The sequence below is a fragment of the Electrophorus electricus genome, chromosome 22, assembly GCF_041902795.1.
Source record: "Electrophorus electricus isolate QZ-2024a chromosome 22, ASM4190279v1, whole genome shotgun sequence".
Lineage (NCBI taxonomy): Eukaryota > Metazoa > Chordata > Actinopteri > Gymnotiformes > Gymnotidae > Electrophorus > Electrophorus electricus.
In genome coordinates, this window is record NC_137518.1 from 14,275,188 (window position 1) to 14,302,592 (window position 27,405).

At 46.6% G+C, this 27,405-nt stretch overlaps 2 protein-coding genes across 12 annotated transcripts; one reads left to right on the forward strand and one right to left on the reverse strand.

Annotated features, from left to right (window-relative positions):
- The first annotated feature begins 723 nt into the window (after window positions 1-723).
- Window positions 724-23,545, forward strand: srpk1b (SRSF protein kinase 1b). Of its 11 annotated transcripts, none has more exons than XM_035520415.2 (17): window positions 728-864; window positions 1,844-1,898; window positions 4,786-4,869; window positions 14,996-15,114; window positions 15,245-15,353; window positions 15,733-15,820; window positions 16,101-16,188; window positions 16,547-16,653; window positions 16,989-17,154; window positions 17,883-17,908; window positions 18,127-18,343; window positions 18,744-19,184; window positions 20,093-20,193; window positions 20,477-20,584; window positions 21,146-21,215; window positions 21,734-21,826; window positions 22,133-23,545. In XM_035520415.2, the coding sequence occupies exons 1-17, from the start codon at window positions 852-854 to the stop codon at window positions 22,315-22,317; spliced, it is 2,070 nt and encodes a 689-aa protein (XP_035376308.1). In that variant the 5' UTR covers window positions 728-851; the 3' UTR covers window positions 22,318-23,545. The 11 variants fall into 11 exon arrangements, with proteins under 11 accessions (XP_081561763.1, XP_081561762.1, XP_081561759.1 ...); XM_035520420.2 differs by lacking the exon at window positions 728-864 and adding an exon at window positions 1,109-1,572; XM_081705637.1 differs by lacking the exon at window positions 4,786-4,869 and having other exon boundaries at window positions 724-864; window positions 14,944-15,114; window positions 18,744-18,986.
- Window positions 23,546-24,606: 1,061 nt separating this feature from the next.
- On the reverse strand, window positions 24,607-27,035 carry lhfpl5a (LHFPL tetraspan subfamily member 5a). The gene is made up of 3 exons (XM_081705795.1): window positions 26,621-27,035; window positions 25,144-25,404; window positions 24,607-24,644 (listed from the first exon to the last, which is right to left on the reverse strand). Exons 1-3 carry the CDS (start codon window positions 27,030-27,032, stop codon window positions 24,607-24,609), a joined length of 711 nt encoding a protein of 236 aa, XP_081561921.1. The 5' UTR covers window positions 27,033-27,035.
- Between the last annotated feature and the right edge of the window lie 370 nt (window positions 27,036-27,405).

Below are 27,405 nucleotides of genomic sequence, written 5' to 3' on the forward strand. Positions count from 1 at the left end.
ACAATGCTTTTTTTCCAGCATGACGGAGCATCATGTCAAGGCAAAAGTGTCAGTGGTTTGGTTAACAAAACATTGAATTTTTGGGTCCACTGCCAGAAAACTCCCCAGATCTCAATCCCACTGCGAACCTGTGTTCGTCTACCCTCTTTGAGGACTGAACAAAAGCACAGAAACTGTGATCAACTCTAAGCACTGATCAGGCAAGAATGGGTTGCCATCAGTTAAGATTTTGCCCAGAAGCTGCTATCCAGCATTCCGAGGTGAAATGCATAAGTCTTAAAAAAGAAGGGCCAACACGGTAAATATTACGTTTTTGCTTAAACTGGATGTACGTGTCAATAAAAAGACTTATGAAACAGTCTTTTCTACAATTATGCTTATAATTGTACTCCACTATACCATATAAGCAACTGACAAAACTCTGAGGCAGTAAACTTTGAAAACCAAAATGTGTCAGTCTCAACGTTTTGGCAGGACTAATCGTCGAACGTGTTAAGGGACTGATAGACGTTATCTAACGCCACAGTGGCGCGTCTCGGTACTGTTTGCCAGGAGATGGCGCCAAAAGATTAATAATAATAATGAAAGTTTATTTTATTCTAAAATCAGGAGATGAAGTACAAAATACTCATTAGATACATCGAACATGGTTGCTGTGTGTATTGTTCTGCTCATACATGATTTATTCCACGTCCGAAACAGTGATGTATATTTAAAATAATTGAAAAGACTGAGCAAAGGAAGGCGCTGGGTGCGGCTAACGGGAGTTTAGTTTGTGGAAGTTTTTACAGCACGACGCCTGCGCCGAAGTTGATGGTGCACACGCGGCCGAGCCGGCAATTCGCTGCAACATGGAAAAGAAAGGTGAGCATTTGGACAAACACGCGTGCAATCTTATCAAACAACGCTACGTCGGGTTTGTGGCAGGGCACAGAATAACGTTTGCAAAAGCAACGACGTCGGCTGTCTTGCGAGGATTAGTGAACAATAGTCCGTGCGTGTACTGTCCCGCTGGGTCCTGCACACACACACACACACACACACAGGGCAGCGTGGACTGGCCAAGCTAAACGGCTATCGTAGCTGGGCAGCTACCCGTAAGCAAGTCGTTTACAGTCATAAGCAGGAAATAAGCTTGAAGGGTTGTAATATTGACGAAGTCAAACGATGTTGAGCGCGTCTTATACGGGGAAAAACGACCACGCGAACCAAACGAACGGCGAGCTAGCTTATCGGCTAAACCACTAGCTACTACACTCAAAAGCATCTGTTCGGCTGTGGTGGCACGATGCCCTGAAGATAAACTTTTCTCCGCGAACCCCTTTTCCCTGAAACAACTTTTAAGAGTGAACGGTCACGGCGTAACTCGCGCCGTTCTGATTCTGCCCACCGACGACGTCAGCGCGCGTGGCACACGGCGCGAGCTAATTGTGCTAGCTGGCCGTCTCGAGAGCGCGTCGGTTAGCTGGCTAAGCTAACGCTAACTGGAGCCAGCCAACCTTCACCGCTTCAGTCAGGTTTTCGGGCATCTTGGGAGTTTTCTAGTCAGCTGTTCGGCGTTCACGTAAAAATGTAATTCATTTGTCGTTTACCTTTTAATGTGCGTCGTGCAATAAGCATGTACCTTCGTCTGGTTAGTTGTCAAAATTGATAAAGTTGTCAATGCAGCTTAGCTGCTGTTGTATATCATCTTGCACGCTTGATAACTGGCTATAGCAAGATGATGAAATTAGTACTACATCCAAGTTAATCTCCCTGTTTAGCGAACGACGGTTTGAATTAGAAAAGTTAAGAAATAATGAATAATTGAAGTGGGTTTTTCTGTGTTCCCGTGCCTTGTTAGTGCTTGCGCTCCAAGCGAGGAAGAAAAGGAGTAAGCCGAAAAAGCCTGGCAAAAAGTAAGTAGTCTTCCCCGACGGCGACTGCTGTAGACCAGCTTTGAGCAGGTGTAATATCCCATAGCCGCAACACGCAGGTACACTGAAGCACACTTCAAACACCATTTCAAGTAGTAGAATCAAGAACTGTATATACAGTTTATGTTTCTAATAAATTTGTAACATGGCAAAACATGCATTAAATGGATTTTTATGAAGGCTTCTGCAAGTTATTTTGGATGCTGCTCACAAGGGGGGAGAGTCATATTTTTACTTCCATTCTTTCCCCAAAATGTATGTGTGTTGGCAGTTAGTTGTTAAGCAAACAATATGTTTGTAAGGAAATTGGGTTAACCATCCAGTGATTAAATACACATACTGGGAAGCCTCTTTCTTTCTCACATGTCTGAATAAAACCCTTGACGGTTGTATGTGTTGAACCTGAGTGTGTGTCGAGGTGCTGGAGTTCTTTGGGGTCTCTGTGCTCACTGCACACCTGTCTCCTACTGGATTGACCCAGTTGAAGGGTCAGCAAACCCCCCTGCCGATTATTGATGAAGCTGTTGTCTCAGTCAGGTGTTCTGTACTCTCGCTGCCACCATGCCACACACACATTCGTGCGACACACCCGTCGTTAATGTTTCTTCTCAAGCAGGGTTACTGAGTCCACTCCCAGTATTGTGTGTATGGGTTCACTTTTGTCACAGCTCCCTTTTAAATGACATGTGATTAGCCAGTGCTGGGTCTAATGTTTTTTTTCAGGGTTCGTTTGAAGCTGTCGTGGATTTGCGATTGTGCTAGTACTTTGAGTATGACAGCCAAAAATAGAGTAGCTGCACAACTTTGGATTCAGAGCCTGTGTGATGTGCTGCTCATGCACCACTAGTAGTGTGTGTATTTGTGTGTGTGTGCACATGGGGTGTGTGTGTGTGTGGGTACACATGTACGCAAATGTGTTGTTCGTTCTTGAGTTTGGAGTCTAGCCAGCAGATCCTCCACTCCTGTGTAGTCTTATGTTACACATTATGGTAGACACCAAGGCTAATGCCCTCATGTCATAGTCACTCTTCCACCCTCTCTTTGTCTGTATTTCTCACTCTGTGTATTAATAATAATAATAATAATAATAACATTATTATTATTATTATGGGTACTATTTGGATGCTATAATATTATTATTATTATTATTATTATTATTATAGCATCCAAATTCAGTTTATATAGTACTTTTCACAAATTCAAAGACACTTTTTACATTTAGGAGGAGGGGGAAAAAACTACGAAGAATAATAAGCAAAGAGGAAAGTTTTACACTGAATGTTAAAGGAAGACAGAGTAGAACAGTTAAAGAGATTGTGGCAGAGAGTTCTAAGGTTTTGGAGCAGTGGCACTGAAGGACTTGCCACCCATGGTTGTGAGTTGAGTAGACCAGAGTTGGAGGATATAAGGCTGCAAGAGGGACAGTGATGATGGATGAGCTCAGTGAAATGTGTCGGAGCATGACTGTGAAGACCTTTGAAAGTTGGAAGAAGGACTTGATACTTAACCTGGGAGATAAGTAACCAGTGCAGTTGCTGATGGATGTGTGATGTGTACAGTGTTTGGTGGATGGAAAGACTCTAGCTGTCAGGTTTTGGATGCGCTGAAGACGGTTGACCAGTTTAGCAGGGAGATCATAAATTAGAGAGTTACAGTAATCAATGTGGGGGGAAAAATTAAGGCATTTATCAACATTCTTGCATCTCTATCGCTAAGCACTGGTCGAAGGCACGCAATTTTGTGCAGGTGATAAAATGCAGGTGAGGGATGACTCAAGAGACAACCAAGGTTTTTAATAACTTGAGCTGACCTAATAGGAACATTATCAACAGTGAAGTTTGAGAAAGCAGAAAGTAGCAATTTAGACCATGTTAGGAAAATTTCGGTTTTATCAGCATTAAGTTTCAAGCAAGTATTATGCAGCCAGAGTTTTAGATCTATGATGCATAAACTCAGTGCCTGGGAAGATGCTGTAGGGGAAACGGTACTAATATAAATCTGAATGTTTTTGTGCATTTAGAGCCATGATTATGAATAAACTGAAAAAGAAAAACTAAAAAGAAGAGGTCCGAGGACAGATCCTTGGTGTACTCCTTAAAAAAGAGAGGCAGTGGATAATGTGTGTACCTGTAAATATAAATTGTTGTCTGACTAATTAATTGAGAGCTAAGACAGTAATACCAAGAGATGACAATCTAGAAATGATGTAATGTTGTAAAAAGCTGCTGTGGGATCAAGATGGACCAAAATGTTCTGGAAACTGAGGAGTTGAAAGCAGCAGATCATTTTCAGCTCTTAAGAGAGCAGACTCGGTAATGTGCAGCGTGAAAGCCAGACTGAAATGCTTCATACAGATTATTGCTTAACATCTTGAGGCTGTGAGGGTACAACTCTTTCCATGGCTTTGGCTAGGTAAGGGAGACTGGAGATGGGCTTGTAATAGGCCACTGAGGACGGAGCTAACCCAGACTTAAGTGGTGGTCTAACAGCGGCAATTTCGTCAGAGGGTGGAAGAGTACTTGAAGGAAAACATGAAATAATCGGAAGAGCTATAGGAGTGAAAATACAGACAAAAGCAATTGTAACTGGGTCAAGCTGACACAAAGAGGAAGATGACTTGGTAATGAAGTCAGAGAAAGTGGATAGTGGTTCAGTGGTAAAGACATAGAACTATCAGTAGGGACAATAGCCTGGAAAGAGAAGAGCAAATTATTATTGGCAAATGTTGGTACTTTTTGGTGTCGGCATGTGCCTCTCTTTCTTTTCTGTCTTTTCCTCTCTTTTGCACTCTGTCTCCTCTCTCCCCACACACACCAAGTTGGACTCGCGTCAGCAGGCAGTCCTAACATTTCAAATGTTTTCTGGCCAGCTCGGGTAAAGTACACTGCCATGTGAACAGCTGCTTCCGAGAAGACAGAAGTTCAGAACAGGGCCCCACTATGACTGTCAAAAGGTACAGCGAAGGCAATGGCCCAAAAAGCACCTTTACAAGACCCAGATTCCTTCACGTCGCACGTGTTTGTGTTGTACTAGTGGACTGCATACAAGATTAAGCCTCCCGCTTGAGTTATGCTTAATGTTTGGAGCATGTGTTGACACTGTTGGTTCTTGGTGCAGCATGTAACTTTTCTCATAGCCCACCACCCTTATATCTCTGACCTTGTTACTAAATGTTAGTTTGACCTACTTTTTACTTTTTGTTTTTTCAGATTTTGTTGCCAGGCTAGATTGTGTGGTACATATCAAATAAATAATAGCACTTTTGTTAATTAAACCACAGCATAGATTTTCGTCAGCTTTGGGGCTGGAGTGTATTTGGTCTTGCAGCGAACTGTAACAAATTGTGATAAATTTTTTAAGTTGCGTATTTTTGCCCAGCAGCCTGGGCTGTATGTGAAAGTGAAGTGAGGCTGAGTTCTAAAATGTAGGGCTCTGCTGGGAGTCAGCAGAATGCTGGTCCTGCAGAAAGCTTGTCAGCGTGTGGAGCGCAGCAACGCAACCCTGCTCAGCTCTCCCATCGCAGCACTGCCGCAGTCCGTCAGCTGGGTGCGTTTGCTTTCAGCACGTGTCGCGCGCTCGCGTGTCCTGTCCCCCTTCAGCGTGTAAGTGTGTCAGCCTGCGAAGCTCAGCCACCTACTGCCCACCCCCTCGGTTTCTCCAAACCAACTCCTCCTGCACTCCCCAAACCCCACCCCACACCACCCCCTTTTACATCCTTGTTCTTTGCCTCAGTGGTGCACAGTAGTGTCGAAGCGGTCACTGAGCAGACAGGCAGTCTCGTGTGCAGGGCGAGAGCGTAAGACAGAGAGAGAGAGAGAGAGAGAGAGAGAGAGAGAGAGAGAGAGAGAGAGAGAGAGAGACACAGAAACAAGTGATATAGGAGTGGAAGAGAAAGAGGAGGCTGAGCTCCATCTGCTCCGCCATGTGGCTCCTGGACTGGATCGTCTCCCTCAACACAGCTGTGGTGAAGCTGGCCAGCGGCCTGAGGTGCAAGTGAGTGGCCGTGTGTGTGTGTGTGTGTGTGTGTGAGAATGGAAAAAGAGCTCGGCTTGTGCTGCAGCTATGGGATTGTATCACTGACTATCGATGGGCTGGTTTATTTTTAATCAACTGGCAAACGCTGGCGGCCAAGAGGCTGGCTCGATTATGTGTGTGTCTCAATAAGCATACATGGTGTCTATGGGGCAAACCCTGAATATGCTGACTCGTCCATAGCGCTGTATCCTGTATTGGCTGTGTTCGGGATACTGTCCTGCATCACTCCCTGTGGGGCCAGAGTATGGAGTAGTGCACCCGGCTTGTCCTGCAGCCCTTTGTGGTCCCGATGGTGAAGACGGTCCATCAGTAGAACATGTCATCTGTGCTTTGGTTATGCACACGTGCAAGCTTTGGCTGCGCTCTGCAGGCAGGGCTCTGGTGTATCCACGCTGTACTGGGTTATGGGTGTCTGGAGAGATCATCGTAGCCTCATCACTCACCGAGTTACAGAGCTGGGAGACGCTCACTGCAGATGCCGCATTGTCCTGTACGCGAGAACGTTTCCTGGGGTTTCTGGCTGTTGTCTTACTGGAAGGCATAGCGCGTCGCTCAGTGTGACTGCGGCTCGATTGCAGGTAGCGAGTTTTAGTGAGAGAAGCTAGTTCAGGTTTGGGGCTCTGTTTCTCTGCAGATTCACGTCTCAGTCACAAGGAAGAAGTTCTAAAATTGTTCAGAAAGTAGGATTTGCCTCTGGGGAATGAATAGTTTTGACGTTTCTTATTGTCTGATGAATGTTCTCAGATCAGTATTTGGCATTTCACATGTGATTGTTGCAATCAGAAGTTCAGAACTTTCATAAAATAACAGCTTGTGCCTGGGTTTTGAAATGCCTGCATGTAGTTGGACTTGTTCTCTGGTTTACTGCTGCCACCACTGAACAGGACCAGGTGTGCCGGGTGAACAGAAGCACTGCGTCGTAGACCTGCCTCTCTCGCTTTCAGAATACATTACTAAATCATAAATGTGTATGTAGAGAACATACTGAGTAAACTAATTGGAATTTTTAAGTGGGTTAAACAAATGTATGAAAAAAATGTTACTGTTTACTGAAATCCTTGATTTAAGTTTTGGACTGAGTAGTTTACATTTTTAGATTGGCATTAATGTAGCATTAATATTCAAAGACTTGGTGAAGTGGTGATTTAAACCTGACTGCGGATAATATACACGTGTGCACAAATGCACACAGACTTGCCCTCGTTCTAACTGCCCCCCCCCCCCCCCCATGCTATTATTGGTGACTCAGGTTGCATGCAAAGGCCCAACATTTACTGTACACAGGCCACTGCAGCAGCCTGGCATGTCCTGGAGTCCTGAGTCTGTTCCAGTGCATTTTGCTCCAGTGCACACACCTCACGATATGATGTCATGGCAGGTGTGAGGTGGGCTGAGTAAAGTGTGTGTGCGCGCGCATCTGTCTCCACTGTAGATCTCTGAGGGCGCCTGGCCCATCTACTTGAGTTTGCTTGACTTTGCCCCCAGGACCGATTTTAGGCTTGGTTGTGGGCGGGGCTTAGGGTTTGCTTACACACAGAATTCCATCCGAACCTTGGATCGATTGCGGAATTCCATACGCCACTTTTCTCACGCTAGTTTGCAAAATGTTAGCCACCAAGTTATTCTGCTTACCGCTTTTATTATTTTCCTTGGATTAAATTCAGTGGGCAGGTGGCACCCCTTTTGGCGGCATGTGAAAACAATGAGATGTGTGTTTTTCGCGATGCTGTCTGTACAAGCACAGTAAGCTTTATCCGTTCCTGTGGAAGTGTGGTTTTAGACGTATACCTATGGATCGTAGTGATGACTTGGGATTATCATATGAAGACTCTCAATGATGTACATTGCAGTCCTTTCCCTGCCATCTCACTTGAAAAGGGAAGTAATGAGATGTCAAAGCAGTCACATGACAAAACAAACCAATCACGCGGCGCTGGGAGTGGATAGCTTGCACACATGCAGTGGACCGCACCAGACCAGCAGTTTCAGAAGGACCAGAGATCAGTGCTCTGTGGCGATCCTGGCCTCCATAACAGCTTTTACACTTGACCAAACGTAATGAACTCTCAGCTCAGTGACAACACCCTAAAACAGTGTGGGGGGGAGGTTCTCCGTTTTGCCTCCAGTTAGAATTTCTCATATAACAATTTAGCAGCTGCCTCTAGTTTAAAAGGTGTATTGGTGTCTGTGGATTATGGATCCATTTTGTTGATGGTGCCCTACATTTTGCACAAATTTTCTGTTGCAGAGGTGGCTTTGCAGCCGCTGAGAAGCATTGAGAGTCACGTCTGTGATCCGTTTCTCTTCACTTGATTTGTCTCCATGCTTTAATGTGGGGTTGCAATATGGAGTGGGTTGCGATTCAGTTCAATATTATCTGTGCGTGCGCACACACACGCACACACACACACACACACTAACTCACTCACACTCTCTTGCTCTTGGCCTTTTGCTCACTCTCTCTCTCTAGCCATCCATTGCTCTTTCTCTCTCTCTACGTCTTGACAAGAATGCATTAGTCTCTATTTTATAAGCATGGAAACCAATAGATGACTTTCCTTTGACAGCTTGCCTGTCTTACAGTGAGTCAGCTCAAACACCCTTTGTGATGTTAGGTTTAGTCTACATTCTTTCTTCAAGAGGAATGGAAAGGAAGTGGGGAAGTATAAATGGCAAAGGAAAAGTAAGCCAGAAGCTGAGGGGGCTGCTCCAGGAGATGGTAGAGCAGTGAAGCGCACACCACGTCCAGAGAAGCACAGCTGCTTCATCATCAGACATGCAGGTGTGTCTGAAGATGAAACCAGCTTATGTGGTTCTAAAGTTCCGAGAGTGATTAGTTCTGTTTCTTTGAGTTTCTTAACTTCGTTGATGCCATAGCAACAGCTGCCAGTGCAAACGGGATCTGTCATTAAAGCAGCGTGTAGTAGCATTAAAATATCTTCCCACTGGAAAGGACGAATCTTTAAGTCTGATGGTCTGAGAGGGTTCAACCGAACGATCAGTAAACCTTGTCTTAGGTTCCCTAAGATGAGTAGATTTCTCGCAGGAAATACAACAGAGAACACCTGCAGTAATGTATGAGTAGTATTTGTGTGTGTGTGTGTGTGTGTGTGTGTGTGTGTGTGTGTGTGTGTGTGTGTGTGTGTGTGTGTGTGGTGAAGTAGAGGACATTTTGTACAGAGGTACATCAAGCAAACTTCTTGGAGGTGAAGCCAGTTTGTTAGAAAAACTAGGTGTTAAAATCATAACATTCATTCCATTGTGTTTGTGGGTTTTTTTTTATTATTTGTTTGTTTTTACCTGCAATGCAGTGCTGGGCTGCTCCAGCCAATGAGCATAGAGGGTTTGGAGAGATGGGGGCGGGCTGTCCATGCTGACGGCAGCAGAGAATGACGGCGAGAGAGAGAGAATGTGTGAGAGAGAAAAAGAAAGCGAATGTATGAAAGGGAGGGTGTTTGTAACAGAGAGGAGCATGTGTATGAGAGAGAGAGAGAGAGAGAGAGAGAGAGAGAGACACAGACACAGACTGGGGGAGGGGGAGGGAGAGTGCGCGTGCGAGCGTGCGTGAGCGAGCATTTGTGCTCCGCGCTCCGGCACCGTCTCAGCGTGCAGTGGCACTGTTGTGAGCTGGCGCCGCTCTCGTGTGCAGCCGCCGCCTCTGGTTCATGGCTCTGGTTCTCACGTGTGAGCCACAGCCGCCTCCGTCACCTCCGTCCCTCATGGGTATCCGAGCGTCCTGCAGGTAAGCGGGTACCCCCGCCACCTCCGACTGCCCTCCAGAGCTCTGGGGGTGAGCACGTAGCCAAGACGACTTTGTTGTTATTTTTGTTGTTTGTTTGTTTGCTGTTGTTCCAGCTAAGTGTCAGTGTTCAGGGTTTGGGGTTTTCCTTTGGGGGGTGCTGCGGGGAGGGTATTTAGAGGACGAGACCCCTGTGATGGAGGACAGCCAGGCGAGCAGGACCCCATCAACTACTTTTTAGGGGCTTGTTTGAAGTAACAGATCACGCCATGCGAGTCCTTCAGGTCTGCTCAGGAGCCGTGACGGAGGTGCAGCCGCGGCTTTGGGAACTGGCTTAAGATCGGAGTGGAGGGGCGGATAGGGGAGAAATGGAGGGGTGGAGGTAGAAGCTTCCCAAGCAGCAGACTCCTCCACTGCCTCTCTACCTTATTCTGTTTGTAGCAAGCTGCTGTAACAAGGCTGCTGAGTCTCTCTCTGTCGCTCTCAAATTCCTCTCTCCATCCATCTCTCTTTCTCTGTCTCCAACTCCCCTCTGTCTCGCTTCTTTCTTTCTGCCTCTCTGTGTTTCTTGATGCGTCTTGCCTACATGCATTCACCACAGTCAGGTGCAGTGCACTAGTGCTTCGTGTTATGCAAGCTGGTGTGAAACGTTGTTCAGCTTTCCACTACTCTGGGATCTCCTCTGCTCCTGCCTTCCTTACTGCATTGCAGTGGGAATGAGGGAAGAGTTGGCGTTTTCCTTTTTCTTTTTTTTTCTTTTCTTTTTTTTAAACAGCCTTTTCTTTTTAGTAATGTTTTTTTTTTTAATTTTTTTAAAGCAGCCAGTGAAGTTTGTGTTTGTGGCTGTCTTTAGCTGTGGTGTCTGACCTAAACACGTGCAAATCTGAGAACCGACTGTCATGGTGTGTGTTTCTGTACATGTGCGGGGCTGGGGGGGGGGTGTTGAACTTCAGAAAGTTGTGCTGTACATTAACCCTGCGTGTGCCAGAGTTTTGTCCTGCTCACGCATTCCTCTGCTCCGAGCACTTGACGGACGGACGGACAAGTGTGAGCGCCACTGTGCTGACTGCATCATAGACTGTCATAGCATTACAATGACCGCTCACAAGGCAACTCGAGGGAGTTGCCTCACTGGAAGCTGCCAACAAGCAACACTCACGTCCTTACTGTATCCTAAAACCAAAACAAAAGCCCACGTTCCTGGCCATGTTCCTCAGGTTCCTCTCTGGGCTGGTTTGCCAGCGAGCCCCGTGGCTTTGCCGCGTGCCTTCTGAAACCCCGGGTCTCTGCGGTTCCCGTCCGGATCGGGCCAGAGCGCAAGTGGTAGGGTTACTGAGTACTGGGCAGCTGCGGGGACACGACTCCGTTACGACTCCTCCTTCAGTGTCAGGCAGTGGTTCACCCATGTATGTGATGAAGAAAGCTTTTGCCTCGAAAGGCAAATGTGGGTTGTCTAACTTTTCTCTCTGAGGTGTTTTGTCTGGATCTGTCATTACTGAGACGCCACAAATTGTTTTTAAGTGCATTTAATCAGCTAAGGGATTAGCATTTAATAGGTTTCACCATATGTGAGAGTGTGTGTGTGTGTGTGTGTGTAACTGCAAGTGAGAGCGAGCGAGCTATAAACGTTGACATCGCTTTCTAAGGCAGGTTATGTAAGATGAGTGGTGCTTATTTTCCATGCAGTGTGTGGGGGTGAGTGGCAGTCCAGACTCATCATAATGAAATTCAAGGAATCTCGCCAATGCACAGAAGTGTCCGTTGTCCCCACCATAAACAGTAGAAAATGGGAACACCCACAGTGCCTTACCAGATGCTTGGCTTGCTCATCCCACCCCCCCATCCCCCCCCCCCCCCGCGCACTAATGTTAACATTACGAGACAAAATGATGTAATTCCACTCCGCCCCACCGCCGCCCGAGTTCTTTCCCTGGAGCGTTTCTTGCAGGGAGCATGGCATCCATCCTAAGAACATACTGTTTTGGTATGAACAGAGATGATCTGCCTTGCTTGCGTGGGCTGCATGGACTCGCTGTCAGAGGGGAGAACAGATTTGAGCTTTGTGGTGGTTGGAGATGAGAGCGGCCAGTGCAGCAGGATGCTGTGGCCCAGCAGGCAGTTGTGGCTTCTCTTCTGCCTCATGTCGGGCTGCTGTGTTTATCTGTGGATTAGCGCTTGTCTTTGACTGCCACTGAATGGCGTTACTTCAATTCACCATTTCCTTGTCCTGGGTTGTAGTATCCCAGTCGCTAACATGTTTAGAGACTCGTTCATTAGCTTGCACAATGTTTTACATTGGTGACAAACTCAGTCATTCTGTGTCAGGACGGTACAGTGGTACCTGCCTTCCAGCTTTGCTTTGCTGTGAGTGGCCTGTTACAGGCTTTGATGAATAAACGGATCTCGGCATTAAGCAGCATGACGGATGCCTCGAGCAAAACTTTATGGATGGCACTTGTCTGAGAGGTGAAGTCTGACGCTTTCGATTGAGGAGCATGAAGGTGAACTTTTGGCTGTGTTGCATTTGTTTGTTTCGCTGTTAATTGATCTTCTCTATGACTAAGCTTGGAATTGCCTTCGGTGGAGATCTTTTGTTCCGCGTCCCCCCCCGGACCTGCTGAGGATTTGAGCCTGTAGCACTTGAGCTTCCGACGTGTTGGTTTTTAAAACCCTGCGAAGGTGCAGAAACGAGATGTGCTGTCTTGCACAGGGACGCCAGAAACGGAGCCTGCATGGATTACGCACAGGTCTTCACTGATGAGACCCTCACCGTTGCCGTGTTTTGTCATCGTAGAGGCGGTGGGCTGTGTTTGGCATTTGTTATTTAATCATGCTCTCTGCCTAAGGCACTTTCTCAGTCCTTTCTAATAGTCCCCTTTATAACGCTATTTTCTGTGCTCACTGCATCTATACAAATTAAATTTAAAAAAAGAATGGCATCTTCATTTTATTTGTAGACTGACCACTTTGAAGGTTATGATTGTATAATCATTGCAGGTTTTTTTTGCGCAAGGTAGATGTTCTTATTCTGAAGGTGATATATTCCCGTAAAGGCTAAATTCATGGCAACCTCATTTAAAGCAGTCAGCTGTCTTTCAGTGCATGCTTTGAAATGCAGTACAAATTCTTCTCCACACTAGCTGCTAGATATTAGTATGAGTGAATGCTGCAGAATTAGAGAAACTATCTATTCGCTGTTTTTCAGTAGCAGAAACTGCAGCCTGATACCAGAGATTTGAAAGAATCTCTTTGCAAAAATCCCAACAAATGTTGCCATTGTGTCTGAATTAAGCAAAGGGAGGACTTAACTGCTAGGAATGAACATGTTGAAGTGAGATGCACGGTCTGGTTACTGGTCCAGCTGTCTGTAGTAGAGCAGCTATGGTTCTAGTAACACCAAGGTCATGGGTTCGGTTCCTATGGAGCACATGTACCATCATAGTGATGAATATGCAAATAGCTTTGGCCAGGAGTCTTCCAAATGACTGAAACCCAACTGTAGCTTCATGGTCTATGTGCTAGATCGTTTCCTACTTCAGACAGGAAGACAAGAAAAAACCTTTGAAATCGTAATGGATTAGATTGCTAAGAATTGCTTGTGAATTCACATAACTGCTAACTAACCAGTTTTGATGTCCTTCAGAGTCTTTCAGTTGTTTGTTTCTTGTCTTTAAAGATCACGAATCATTATTGACTGACGTGGAGTACAGATCTTAATCTAACAGAAAACAGCTTCTTACTGAAATAGCAACATTAAACCCAGTGTCCCAGGGGGAAATGAAATGCCCCTTTGTGATATTTCAGTTAAAGTGGGGGATGTGAGTATCTCTGTACAGTACAGATGTAGCCACGCCTCCATAAAACCAAAATTGCACAAAGTCTGGGAAGTAATACATTGTGCCACCTGTTATCAAAAGTTTCAGTTTCTCTAGAACTTACCAAAGACATGATTATTTAATTTTAATATTTTCTTAGTGGACCAAACAGTTGATTATAAGACTAAATTCCTGGTATGCTTTAAGAGGTTCCACTTTGATAGCCAGAACAGTGACCCAAATCCTATAAATTCTTTCTCCTTGAGGCATTGTTTCAGGGAATGCAAACACTGACTTGTTTTACTGGACGTCAATCCAAAACAAACAGCTTTTACCTAAAAAAACAGCATCAGCCTCAGGTTTTTCGGACAAAGGTTTGCTCATGCCAGCAAGCGAAGCCTACCAACTGTTCCCTCTTCTCAGCAGCGTGCTTCCAGAGTCTCTCCCCACGGCCCCCTTGCGGAAACCGTCCGTGAGTACAGTACAGCAGGATTGTGGGGAATGTTGAACACAACTGCCCCGGCGAAGCTTTGGCTTCGTAACTGGGTGACGACCTCTCGACGTGCGGGCGCAGGAGGGCGAGGCTCGTCCTCGTCTTGTGGCCTCCCGCCTCGTCTCACAGCGCGTTCTCGTCGGACGTGGCCAGGGTTCTTTGAGCAAAAGCAGGATTAGAGGATAACGGGCTCCTTGTGCAGCTCGGAGGAGGATGAGAGGAGCGTGCAGTGTGCAGCCGGAGATAACGACCACATGTGTGAGTCATTCCAAAACTTCAGTGAGGTACCATTGATCTTTCGTATGCAGTTGGTCAGGCGTGTGAGCCATAATCACGCTGTTTTCCGCATAGTTCAGTATGAGATAACTAGGTGCACCGATAACAAGTCAGATTCGCCGTAACGGTACATTTACACTCCAGTGAAGTGAAACGCTTGTCACCAAGCAAGCAACTTCATCGGTCCACAGCAAGTGTGTGTGTGTGTGTGTGTGCGCGCGCATGTGTGGAGTTGTAGGCAAATCCTGTGTCCCATATAAAGCCAGGTCTCTGCATTTGTGCAGAGTCGTGTTGAGAAGTACAGGAAAACCTGACACACCAGTGATAATCCCCATCCACACAGCACAGATTTAAGCCTGTAGCATGACGGAATACGCTGTAGAGCCAATTGGCTGTTGTCCAGTGAAGTTTTCTTGTCATTTGCATAGAGTTGAGAAAAGCTCAACTTTTCAGTGCTCTCTTTGCTTGTTTCACAGTGCGCTCACTCCCATAATGCTTTTCTTCCCAACTGCCGCCTGTCTTCACAGAAATTACTAACGGCTGAACCGAAAATGGGCTGGGATAGCTGTTGTTTTTAATGTGGTGAAACCCGCTGGAAACCCGGCTTGAGCTGCATGCAAGTTCTCTCCGAGCTCTGCTCCTAACGAACTCTGATTGCCTGTTGGTCAGGACGTGGCTGCTGGGGTCGCTGCGGTAATGATGTGCGCTCTCCGCCCTGCAGGACCGAGCCCCACCCACGGGGCACCACCCAGCCGCTGGATTCCACTCTGCAGGAGCAGGAGGAGGAGATCCTAGGCTCGGACGACGAGGAGCAAGAGGACCCCAACGACTACTGCAAGGGTAATGGGGCGAGGAGGAGGAAGAGTGTGGAGACACCTGATCCTTCAGACACCAGGCCATGTTAGATGCACTGTATAAGACACAGAGGTGGGCTTCTCAGTAGTTATGATTTCATGGTGATCTTCTGCAGGCGGTTATCACCATGTGAAGATTGGTGATCTGTTCAATGGGCGCTACCACGTGATCCGCAAGCTGGGTTGGGGTCATTTCTCCACTGTGTGGCTTTCATGGGACATCCAGTGAGTTCTAATTCCATTTGTGAGGATCTGCTGGTTACTCTGGTCTCTTTCGGTCAGATCCGTTTGCACCAAAGGACTGTTTTTGTTTAGTTTTTTCTCCCCCTGTACACTCTTAGTCTCTGCATACATTAAAAAAACCAAACATTTTTATTACACACAACTAACTTTTATCCTGTTGTACTGATGGCAGTTTACAGTGCCTTCATTTATGTCTATGTAAAGTAGCTAACGTACGTTTTAGGAATTCTTTATGAAGTACGCAAGTACTTCATAAAGTCTAAGGAGACCCCTTACACCAAGGGGATACCTTATTTTAATAGTTGGACAGTGAGTATGGACTTAATTAATAAAACTATGGCCGCCTGTGTATGTGTATTAGAGCAAAGCGCTTTGTGGCTATGAAGGTGGTGAAGAGTGCAGAGCACTACACTGAAACAGCCCTGGACGAGATCAAACTCCTGCGTGCGGTGAGCAGCTTCCAACACCCTTGCTGCCATGGTGATCGTTGTGATGAATCACTGTGTTACATGCCTTTTGCGTCAGCACATTTCTAGAAAATATTCCACTCAGGTTTGGAAGTAATAAATGATTTTTTTTTCCCCCCCTCCCCACATAACTGAAGGGAGGCAATTTCCTCTGAATAGAAAAGCTCAACATTTAAGATGTAATAAAAAGGAAATTGTGTTAGTGTTTCGTGACTTGAAAGCTGTCTGAGAAATGTCTGAACTTCCTGTTGGCCTCGGTTAGGTGCGAAATTCCGACCCCAACGATCCCAGCAGAGAGAAAGTGGTGCAGTTGCTCGATGACTTTAAAATTTCAGGCGTCAATGGTACTCGTATCCTTTGATTTGCATATATGACGACGCTTGCATATTAAGTGCGCTTGTAAGTCATCTTGCACAGATGCTGCACTCGCCCATCATTTGCATAGGAAACACACACTACGAGAAAACGGCTGTGGTGTTTGTATTTTTGTTTTTATTTGTTGATTTTGAGTGTTTTGCATGCAGCATCTGCTCAATCAAGCCACTATTACGGCAGTGTTTCCAGAGACATGCTACCACACCAGTGTACCACTCTTTTGTGCGAGATAAGAAATCTACTTTATCGTTTAAAGTATTGTTGTCGCCGCCCCTTTCCTGGCGCTCAACGCTGTTTGTCTGACCTTCTGACCTTGACTCTGGCCACTCCCAGATGTGTGCATGGTGTTTGAGGTCCTCGGTCACCACCTGCTCAAGTGGATCATCAAGTCCAATTACCAGGGTTTGCCCCTCCCCTGCGTTAAAAGCATCATCCGTCAGGTACTGAGCTCTCACACCTCACGTCCCGTAACGCAGCGGTACGGTTTGGAGAGCCACCTCGTCATAGCCTGTAAAGACTCCTCATAGCACTGGTCACTTAGGCCTTTGGAGAGCAGTGATTAGAGCATTTCAGTATGACAGTACAGATACGCACTGGTGTGAAAAATCCCACCCCCCCACCTCCATATACAATATTTGATGTTTTGGCCTGCAGTGTATTTGACATCATTTACACGAAGGCTTTAGCTTCATAACTACTGACTCTGTTGACTATGGAGTGTAAGGGTCTTTTGCAGAGAACAGGTTCCGATTTAGGTTCAACCTTTCTCCTGTAGGTTTTGCAAGGCTTGGACTACCTGCACACCAAGTGCAAGATCATCCACACAGATATAAAGCCGGAGAATATCCTGATGAGCGTCAACGACTCGTACGTCAGGAGGCTGGCGGCAGAGGCGACTGAGTGGCAGAGGTCCGGAGCCCCGCCCCCTTCCGGCTCTGCAGGTGACGCCCACTCGCATGTATTTGCCGGCAGTGCCCTGCGTCCTGCTTTCGAGGCTCCAGGGCCCTGCTGAGCTTGGCTCCAACCCTACTGCAACACCTCCAGTGGGGCAAAAGGTGTCATAGTGTGCTATTGAAGGCAGGTGGGTGAGGTCTCGCTTGCTGGAAGCTGAGCCTTCAGGAGCAGAGCTGGGCTGTCCTGTAATTTTTTTTTTTTCGTTTTCATTTCCCTTTGTTAATTATTTTTTATAGTCAGCTTGTACGTACGTGTTTGTGTTGCCCTTCACAATGGGCTCGGGGCACCTGCGGAGCTACGTTTGTGAGATCGTTACTGTGCCGGCTAAGGAGTTCAGACAAACTCCCCACTGTGCCAGCATTTTGATACGTTGTTTTAATCAGCGAAAATACCTCATCACGCCTCTGTGGAGAGAACCAGCCAAACCACCCAAACATTAAATTCGAGTGTGCACATCTAAAAAAAGGAAGCTGTGAGTCATTTGGTTGGCTTTAGAAATAAACATGTCCCCCAGACAAGTGCATGATAATGAGTCCCAGTGGTCTGAATCTCTGCAAAGAGCTACAGTGAAGTAGCTTTCGAGCTTTTTCAAGGCTGCCTCTCAACATGCTAATCACTATAACAGCACTTTGTGTTTGTTTTGTCTGACCGCATGGTGCTAAGCTGAAACTGATAGCTGGATTTTTTTTTTCTTTTTCTCTCCCTTATTTTACAGTAAGCACGGCTCCGGTCCCTAAGCAGGTAGGATTGGTCCATTTTCAATTTTAATTCCTTCTTTATTTTTGTTATTTGTGACTTGGGTTTGATTTTCTGCTGGAAATGCTCGATGGGCTAGGAGGTTTGGCTGTAGCAGAAGGGTCTTGCATGCATCAGAGGACAGTTTGTGCTGCTGTGTACCTGGTTGCCGTTACGTAACGAGCGGAGGTGCTCTCACTCACCCCCCCCCCTCCCCCAACCAGGCAGCGAAGATGTCGAAGAACAAGCGAAAGAAGCTGAAAAAGAAACAGAGGAGGCAGGCGGAGCTGCTGGAGAAACGTGTCTTGGACATGGAGGGGCTGGAGAGAGCCAACAAGGGGGCGGAGGACGAGGAAGACGAGGACACAGAAACCCCAGACAGCACGCCGTCGGCTCCCAGTAGTCAGACCCTGCAGGAGATCCCAGCTGAGACCGCCCTGGGTGCGTGGGGGAGTAGAGAGGGAGAGAGCAGGTGCAGAACGGAAGTTAGCACAGAAAGCATTCAAGTAGCGCGTGCTGCTAATGAAGTCTTTGTGGTGCTATTGACGTGACGGTGACATCTTGGGACGTCTGGCTTGGATGACAGAAATAGCACTGCAGCACGCAGCTGCACCTGAAACCTGTTCAGCTGTGAAGTTATTCAGCCTGGTGACTCACAGCTGGCACGAACAAACCCCATGCATCATTTGTGTTGTATTTTCACATTAGTAGCAACTACTACATATTTAAGTGGGTTACTTTAGAAAAAGGGCATGTCTAATATATAGAAATTGGTTTCTGATATACTTATTGGCTCGCAGCCAGAGTAATGCGATCAATGCTTGACTCATGCTTAATGCAGATGGCGCTCCAGAAGGCTGGCCTCAGCACAGAGAATGTGCCATGGATGGCAGCTGCCTCAGCCACAGCAAGGCCCCCGATGACGAGAGAGCCCCCGACTCTCAGCAGCAGGCGACGAGCGAGACCCCCACCAACCCTTATGACAGCGGCGCTGAGGGCTTGGACCCGCATCCCGTTAACCCTTACCCAGCATGCAATGGCACGGCACAGGGCGGGCCCGACTGCCCCGCCCCCACCGCAGATGGTAATGGACCTTCGCGTTGTGATGTGCTTGAGTCGCAGGGCCCCATGGTACAGCAGGAGCGGGCTGCACAGGAAGGGGAGGGCCCCACGGCGAAGCTGGGCCCCGCAACGCAGGAGCCCCTCAACGAGGAGGCGGTCCCTACCATGGAGCTGGACCCAAGCTTGCACGCAGGCGCAGAGAAGGAGAGTTTGAAGGACGGTCAGTGAGGAGACCAGTGGGAGGAAGCCCCCTGACCCCCATCTTGCCTTGTGTGCTCCGTACTAACCTCCGCCTCTCTCCTGGTCTGTGTTGTGTGTCTACACCCCCCCCCCCCCAATGGAGAAGGCCTCCAGGTTTTCTAACTGTCCTTGGGTCTCGTGGGTTTTCTAACACACTTCTAACCGATTCCTTGTTTTCTGTTTGTGGATTTGTATTGCACTTTTGTTTTGTCTATTTGTGGTGTGCTCGCAAATCATTCAAAGGGGTAAATTAAACAAACCTGCCTTCTCAGGAGTGGGTCTACATGGTTAGAAATCAGCTCTGTTGTACTTAGGCCAATGCCAGAAATCATCTCGTCATTGTTGGGGATTGGACGTGCTTCACTCTCCTGCTTGAACGAAATAATGCAGCCTTTACTGGCCTTGTAATTGATATTTATTAATATGGGTGTTAATTATGTTGAATGCGTCACAACATTCATCAGCACGTTTCAAGATCAATATCTTCTACCTGTCAGTGTAGTTAATTAATTAGTCATTGTGCTGTCTCATTTATGCCCAGGGATTAGACGTGCTATCCTTGCTTGACCCCTTTTAAATCTAATTAGAAACTGGGAACCAATTCCTAATAGTCTTGTAGAAAAGAACTTGTCCTATCGCCGATCTCTCATACGTGTGCTTTGCTGAGTCTGCCGATTCTGCAGTGCCCGAGTCCTAGACGGCCAAGGTATCTGATGCCTTATCGTGGCCCTTCGCTGATCCGTGTCATGATTGGCAGGAAATTTCGCACCAAAAACTCCCCATCTGATTTTAAACTGCGGACTGTCCCGCAGTCCTTCTGTGGGTGCGTGTAGTGCGGCACTGATCGTAACTGTGCCTCTGCCCTCTCCTGTATGTGCTGTCCTACAGCGAAACTAGCAGCAGGGAACCTGTTGGTCAACCCCCTGGAACCACTGAACGCAGACAAGATCCAAGTCAAGATCGCTGACCTGGGCAACGCCTGCTGGGTGGTAAGTGGGGCAGCCAACAGTGTTCCTCCTGCAAGACCCTGTTCTCCAGTCACTCCTTTAGAACCTTTAAGACCCCCTCCCCCTGCTTGAGGGTCTGTGTCTGTCTCTCAGTAGTACCTACAGCACATTGGTTTTGTTTAAGGTTTTTTCTCTCACACTCACTCTAACTCTTACACACCCACTCTCACACACTCGCTGTCTGTAACCCTCTCTAACTCACTCTCACACTTTCCCTTTCTAACTCTCATTTCCTCCCTCGCTCTGCCCTCTCGACTGTGTTCAGCACAAACACTTCACAGATGATATTCAGACACGACAGTACCGCTCTCTGGAGGTGCTGATTGGAGCAGGTTATGGCACGCCCGCAGACATCTGGAGCACAGCATGCATGGTGGGCACAGCACACAACCCCCCCCCCCCCCGCCGCACATTATACACACACAATCACAACATTCTACAACCCCCCCCCCCCCCCCCAAAAAAAACCCCACCATTTCCAGTCAGAGTGCAACAGTAACGTTATTTCAGTTAGCATTGTTGTTGTTGTTGTTGTTATTGTAGTTCAACAGGGGCCTCGTGCGGCCTCGGCCCACGCTGCCAGTCTGCCTCGACTCGGTGCCCTGACTCAGCACTTTCCCTTGAACAGTAACAGGCGTCCCTTAGAGGGAGCCGAGTCCCCCGGCCCCGTCTGCATTTCAAACCCACTCCAGATAACAATGGAGAGAAAACAATGTCACAACCTCGACGGGGCGGACAGCGAAGGGCACAGAGAGCAGGCTGAACGTCAGCTCGCTGCCTACCAGCGCATACACACACACGCGCGCGCGCACGCACAATCGCATCATGCTGTCAAACGTGTATTTTTTTACTTGTATGCATAGTCACGTGTTTTTATACTGTAATACATGTGAACATAGAGACTGACTGGTAGTTTGGTCGTGCGTGTCTCCAGGCATTTGAGTTGGCGACAGGCGATTACCTTTTTGAACCGCATTCTGGAGAGGATTATTCCAGAGATGAAGGTAATTTAACCCTTTACATTGTTCTGCCTGCTATGCCCCTGCTCCTTTCCTCGGTGTCGCTGTAGTTAAAATGGCAGAGGCCCTTCCTTTCCTTCACTTCAGTAGTGAACATATAACCCAGAAAACCTGGCAGGCAAGCCAGCTCTGATCCCCTCTCGCTGCTCAGCCCCAACTGCACGGTCCACGCTCGTTTGTCATCCCTGACCCAGTCCTGTCCGTGCGAACACGTTCCTGGGTCGGGCGCTGGGTTCCTCCCAGCTGTGGAGCAGCCTGCAATGGTGGCAGAGCGCCGTTAAATATTAAACCATGTTGTGCTCATTAATTAACACTTAGGCGAGAGTCATGCAAGTTTAATAAGGGCACTTAATGCATAAACCCGTGGGCCTGTGAAGCCTTTATGCTGTGTGTGCTTGTTGTTAGGGACAACACGTGCACGTGTGTGCGCATGCGTTAGATTTATTAGAAAGGCTAAAATATCTGCATCATAATCATTATTTTTGTCTCCCTCTCATGAACAGATCACATTGCACTGATAATTGAACTTCTGGGAAAAGTTCCACGCAAGCTTATTGTGAACGGCAAATATTCCAAGGAGTTCTTCACCAAGAAAGGTGAGCCCAACTCCTGCCCTGTCTTCACCTGCATATAGCTCTAATAGCCCAGCTAATAGCTGCTTCACCTGCACGGTGTAGGTGTGTGATGTGTGTGGCTAATGATTTATGAATGGGCTCTGCGATGCCAGTCTGTCCTCTTTGTTGTGTGAGTGCACCCGTATGTAAGCGTGCAATATCCAACTGTCCAAGTGCGTGCCAGCTGCTAATTAGCTGCTAACTCTTCTCTGGTTGTGCATGCATGTGTGTGCGCGCATGTATTTGTGTGTGTGTACCTGTGTATGTGCGTATGCGTCCTGGCCCCAGGCGAGCTGAGACACATCACCAAGCTGAAGCCGTGGGGTCTGATGGACGTCCTGGTGGAGAAGTACGAATGGACGCAGGACGAGGCCCAGAGCTTCACCAGCTTTCTCCTCCCCATGCTTGACCTGATCCCCGAGAAACGTGCTACAGCTGCCGAGTGCCTCCGCCACGCCTGGATCGCCCCCTAGTGGCCAAAAGCCTCCAGCACAACTCGTACACATATGTGCGCGCACGCATGCACACACACACACACACACACACACAATCTCACAATTTCTGTAATGACCTGGTCAGACTTTGAGCTCACTCTCATAGGTACCTTTGTTAGAGACTGCCAACCCTAGCTGCAGAGTCTGGTGACGTGGCACATCCCGGCTAGTTGAAATGTGAGCAATTCAAACGCACCAATCTATCTATTTATTTCTCGTGTCCCTTTTCCATGTGCTGGGTGTAACTCGAGTTAACCCGCTGTTTCAATCGATTGCTTTCTCTCTCTTTCTTCTCTGTGTACCAGTAGTAAGTGTCTAACCAGATGTTGATTTGTTGGAAAGGTCTCTTGGCATAAAAGTGGTCTCTTCCTTTTTGATTTGTTTCAAACGCTCATGCTCAGATGGCAGTACTGAAGGATGCAGGGACCTTGTGATTGCTCTGTGCTCTTTTTCCAGAAAGAGTTATTAAACCACTGCCTTCTTTGAATATGTTTTGCTCAATTCAAGGCAGGTAGGCAGGTTGTCAGACATGTGAATGATAAAAGCCTTCAGAGATGGCACGGCAATTTACTGGACATTTATAAGAGCTCCAAGAACCTGAACTGCTAGTTTACTGACAGACGAACTGTTGCTCAGCACAAGGAAAAAAAAAAATCCATTTCATTGTTAACAGCATAATGTGGACTAAGTGTTTATCATAGAAATTCTATGGCATTTTCACCGAAGACAGACAGTTAAATCTTTAGATCTCACATTTTGTATATAATTGTTACAAAGTTGGCTCTTTTCTTTGCACACAGTGTCCGAATTGTACAGTTTTAAGGAAACTTGCTTTGCATTTTCTGCCAAGGCTTTGTTGAATGGCTAGAGGGCGACGTGTGAGTAACCCAAGGAAAAATGAAATGTGCTTCTGTGAATTCGTGAGATGTTTTCTGCTGATCTTGCTTGAGGCAGAATCAGTTTGGCTCTTTTTTAACGTCTAAATGAGGGCAGAGGGAGTCGTTTGTACTGTGAAGGGCCCTGGCCTCTGGTTGCTCTTTTGTATGAGACACTTTCACCTTTGACCTTTTCCAGTCCCCACAAGCACAGTTCTTCTTCTCTTTTCAGCTTTCTCTTTTTCACAGATGCTCTGCTGTTGTTACTGCTGAACTAAAACCATTTCTGTAATTATTCTGTAATTATTATGAATAAAGGTTTTGAAAAGGTGCATCACTTGTGGCGCTTATTTTTTTATCGTTATTTGCTGGCAGCCCACTCAGTTAGCCCATGAATGAGCTTCAACCAGTACATAGTAGCTTTTAGTACTACAGGGACCGAGACATTTGACTAATGTTGAGACCAACATGTGTACCGTGTGTTTTGGTTGTATGTTCAGGGGTGTGTGGCCAATGCTGCCTGTTTCCTCATTACGCAAGTGCTGATTACAACCCTAATATTGCATTTTGTGTGTAGCATTGTTGAATACTTGTTCCATATATTGAACTTCTAGAATTTAGTTTTGAAGAACATTCATTGAGGAACATGACAGGAACAATAATCTTGGTTAAGAGTCTATGACATGAACAGGAACTGACTGCCATTGAACGCTACTCTAATCACAGTTAAACACATCGATAGTCCGAGCAGTGTAAAAACAATGGGAACATTTTGCTTCAGTGTGTGTTTGCTTTGGTGAGCTTTGATGTAAAAAAAACCCCAAACAAACCTGTAATTCACTTTTATGAAGCATAAGCACTTTGCATTGTAATAAGCCCTTTACAGTAGTATATACAGATCAGCTACAACATGAAAACCATTGACGGGTGACGTGAATAATAATATCCCAGTTACAATAGCAGCTGTCAAGGACTGTGATATATTAGGCAGCAAGTGAACAGTTCTTGAAGGAAACGCAGTTAAGACGTGGGCAAGTGTAAAGCTCTGAGTGACTGATGAGGGCTAAATTGTGATGGGTCAGAACACCTCCAAAATGGTGGGACTTTTAGGCTCTTCCCAGTATGCAGTGGTTAGAGCCTACTACCAAAATTGGTCAAAGGAAGCTCAACTGTTGAACAGGGTCACAGGTACCCAAGGCTCACTGGTGTGTGTGTGGGGAGCACTGGCTATGTGAGGGCACAACTCGCAGTGCAGCTGCAGTTTTTGTGGATTGAGGAGGACCTACACAATATCAGGCAGGTGGTTTTAATGTTATGGCTGATAAGTGTAGGATAATATGTACAGTGTGAGCACTGAGTGATCATAAATTTACATTTTCGAATACACTTTTGGCTAGTCAAAAGTGACATTTCCCAAATCCACAGACGATACTCAAAGAGAGAACCAAGGGAAAAAGGGGGACATTTGGGCTACTTAATCCCGTTACGGTTCAGGTGTCCATTATGGTTCAGATGTCCTTTTAGTGTTCAGATAAGTTAGGGTTCAGATGTCCCGTCAGGGTTCAGATGTCCATCAGAGGTGTCATGCTTCTTCTGAAACAGAGCATTTTGCATCAGTCTTGCAAACCACATTTGTTTACATCACAAAAGTTTAAAAGGTTCTTTGTGGATCAGCAGACACTTCAAAAAAGCAGCAATGCTTTGCTCCCTTACATATATTAGCTCTTATGTCAGGTTAGTTGTGCTAGATAATAATGCAGTACATAAATAAAATTTAAATGATTTGTCTGTGCTTCAGATTCTCATCTAGATATCAGTATTAAATAAGTGGCTGTAGAATGCAACCAGCCATTTTGAACTGACTCATCTGGCCAAGGTAAAGCATACAAATGTGTCTTTGCCTTGGTCCTACAGTATATGAATCCCGTACAGTGCCTCGGTATTTTGCTACCTTTGTTCTCTTCCACCTGGAAGTCTTCTGGCAGCAGTTTGTCCTGCCGGTTGCCCAGTATGAAGGCCAGGATGGAAAGGGTGAGCGAGTCCACGATGCTGATGATGGCAAGGATATAGGCCCAGCGCACCGTGCAGTTCCCCAGCGTGTACTTGTCCGTGCGCTGGCCACACATGCGCTTCACCTCCTCCGAGTCCCAGCCGTCTGGGTAGATCATGCACCCTATCACCATGCACGTGGCTGGGGAATGAGGGGACCAGACACGTCGCTGTTTCTCGGACAGGGAGAAGCGATTTCTCATGGCATATTAAGGTAGGCCCGAGAGCACAACGAGAGAGATGTTATGCATGCTGTTGGTGTCTTGCAGAGTTTTGCTCTCGGACGAGCCTTGAAACGCGTGTCCCGAACTAAGGCCAAAAGGCACTTTGAACTGTCTAGAAACAACTATTAAAGAAACGTGACTTGGATGGATTCTGTCATTTTTTAAATTGCTGTAGTGCTTAATTAGCTGCTTGTTATTTATTTTGTATAAACAAGAAATGGAGCCTTGTGGTGTGTCCCCAAAATTAACTTTATTTCTCTCAGAGTTGCCAGGCAACTCTAGTCAGGCATGCATTGCACGCAGGGAACTGGATAAGCTGTTATCTATTATTTACCTAGTGCACTGTTAGACTATATTTGTTACTCTCTCCGTTTACCAGAATAACCGCCTGGGCTTGGGTGTTGTCTTACTGGACACTTTGAGTCTGGCTTTCTCCTAATAATGCCATGCGATGTGTTGTTATGGAGTTCCTAGAGATGTTTCACACCTAGTCTAAACATTATTTATATGGCTTTTGCAGGTTTTGTGATGTACGTTTAGGTTTTTCTCTCTTGTGCAATGTTCTGGACTTTGTCCTGGGATTTGGCACAGACTGATTCTGGTTTCCAACACGGGCAAAACACAGCAAAATCCCCAGTGCTGGAATAACGCCTACAGTACATCCATTTCTTGAATAAACATGGCAGAAGTTAATGCAAGATTGCATGTGTTCAACGGTGGAGATTTTTTCACTTGCTTGAGTCAAGGGATCAGTTATCTAACCCTTCAGTTGTGTGGCTCCACTGGGAAAATGTTGCTCCTCAGAGTAGAACAGACAGGGTCCAGTAAGCAGCTGTCTGTGTAACATTTAAGTCTAGATCCAAGGTCTTTACTAAACTGTTAACTATTTTTAGAAGATAGCAAGCTATTTTTTTAATATCAGAACTGGAACTAACCATGGTGCTGAATTTCAAAGGCCTAGTTTCGTGTTCTCTGTAAAAGAGAGTGTTTTATTTCACTCGATTACTCTTAATTTGGCATTCTTACCTATTTAAGGACATCATTTTAAGGCACTGGACAGCCCACGCCGCATATAAAACTGTCAAAGGAGACCGTCCGCGTGCCAGGGATATGATAAAGCAGTAAGCAGCTTACCAGACGCGAGCTGCATCCACGCGCAGATCTTGTAGACACTGGCGGCATTGCAGAAGAAGAATAAACCAAAGCAACCGATCGTACCAACGATCAGGAGGAACGAAATACCCACAAAAAACATAGCAGTCTTGAATGCTCCAGACGGAATGGAGCCGAAGTCCAGCGCGCTTCCTTTGCATACCAATTCTCCAGTGATAGGGTTCCCAATACAGTAGTGAAAGAGTCCGAAGTAGCCGGACTGAGGGGTGTCCACGCTGTCTCCAATCCAGTAGGGCTGAATGAAGACAACCATGGAGATAATAGCGAAGCAGATGGTGAAAATCGTCCAAAGCACGCCAACCGCCCGCGCGTTTCTCACGTAGTTCGTGTGGTAAATCCGGGCGGCCTCTTGGGCCGGGATAAGTTTTGGCATTTTTGCAAGTGATGGGAGCGCCGAAGCGTGTGCAGTCTAATGAAAAGCAAAACAAAACAAATAAAGAAGCAAAGATGAAAACTAGGCTTCTTACACTGTTGCTGCGTCCGTTCGTTTCTTTGCTCCTAACCCATGCACTCAAACTGCCACAGCAGCCGAAGTTCATTTCTCACTACACGGCGGCGCGCTTTTTAGTGGACAGCTCCTGGTTCTGAACGCGTTTCCAAAGTAATACCAGCCAGTAGCCATTTTCCAGAGGTGTCTTTATTCTAAAAGTGGCTTAGAAGTAGCGATGAGCAATCAGCGTCCTACCAGAAGCGACTGATTTTAAATTTGTGGAGGCTCGTTTCTTATACACATACAACTTTCACTG

Coding starts and splice junctions, on each gene's coding strand:
- lhfpl5a (XM_081705795.1), bottom strand. CDS start 27,032: ATGCCAAAACTTATCCCGGCCCAAGAGGCCGCCCGGATTTACCACACG. Junction 25,405..26,620: donor GTGGATGCAGCTCGCGTCTG/GTAAGCTGCTTA, acceptor CTCATTCCCCAG/CCACGTGCATGGTGATAGGG. Junction 24,645..25,143: donor TAGCAAAATACCGAGGCACT/GTACGGGATTCA, acceptor TCTCTCTTTGAG/TATCGTCTGTGGATTTGGGA.
- srpk1b (XM_081705633.1), top strand. CDS start 814: ATGGTGCACACGCGGCCGAGCCGGCAATTCGCTGCAACATGGAAAAGA. Junction 20,585..21,145: donor TCTGGAGCACAGCATGCATG/GTGGGCACAGCA, acceptor GCGTGTCTCCAG/GCATTTGAGTTGGCGACAGG. Junction 21,827..22,132: donor GGAGTTCTTCACCAAGAAAG/GTGAGCCCAACT, acceptor TCCTGGCCCCAG/GCGAGCTGAGACACATCACC.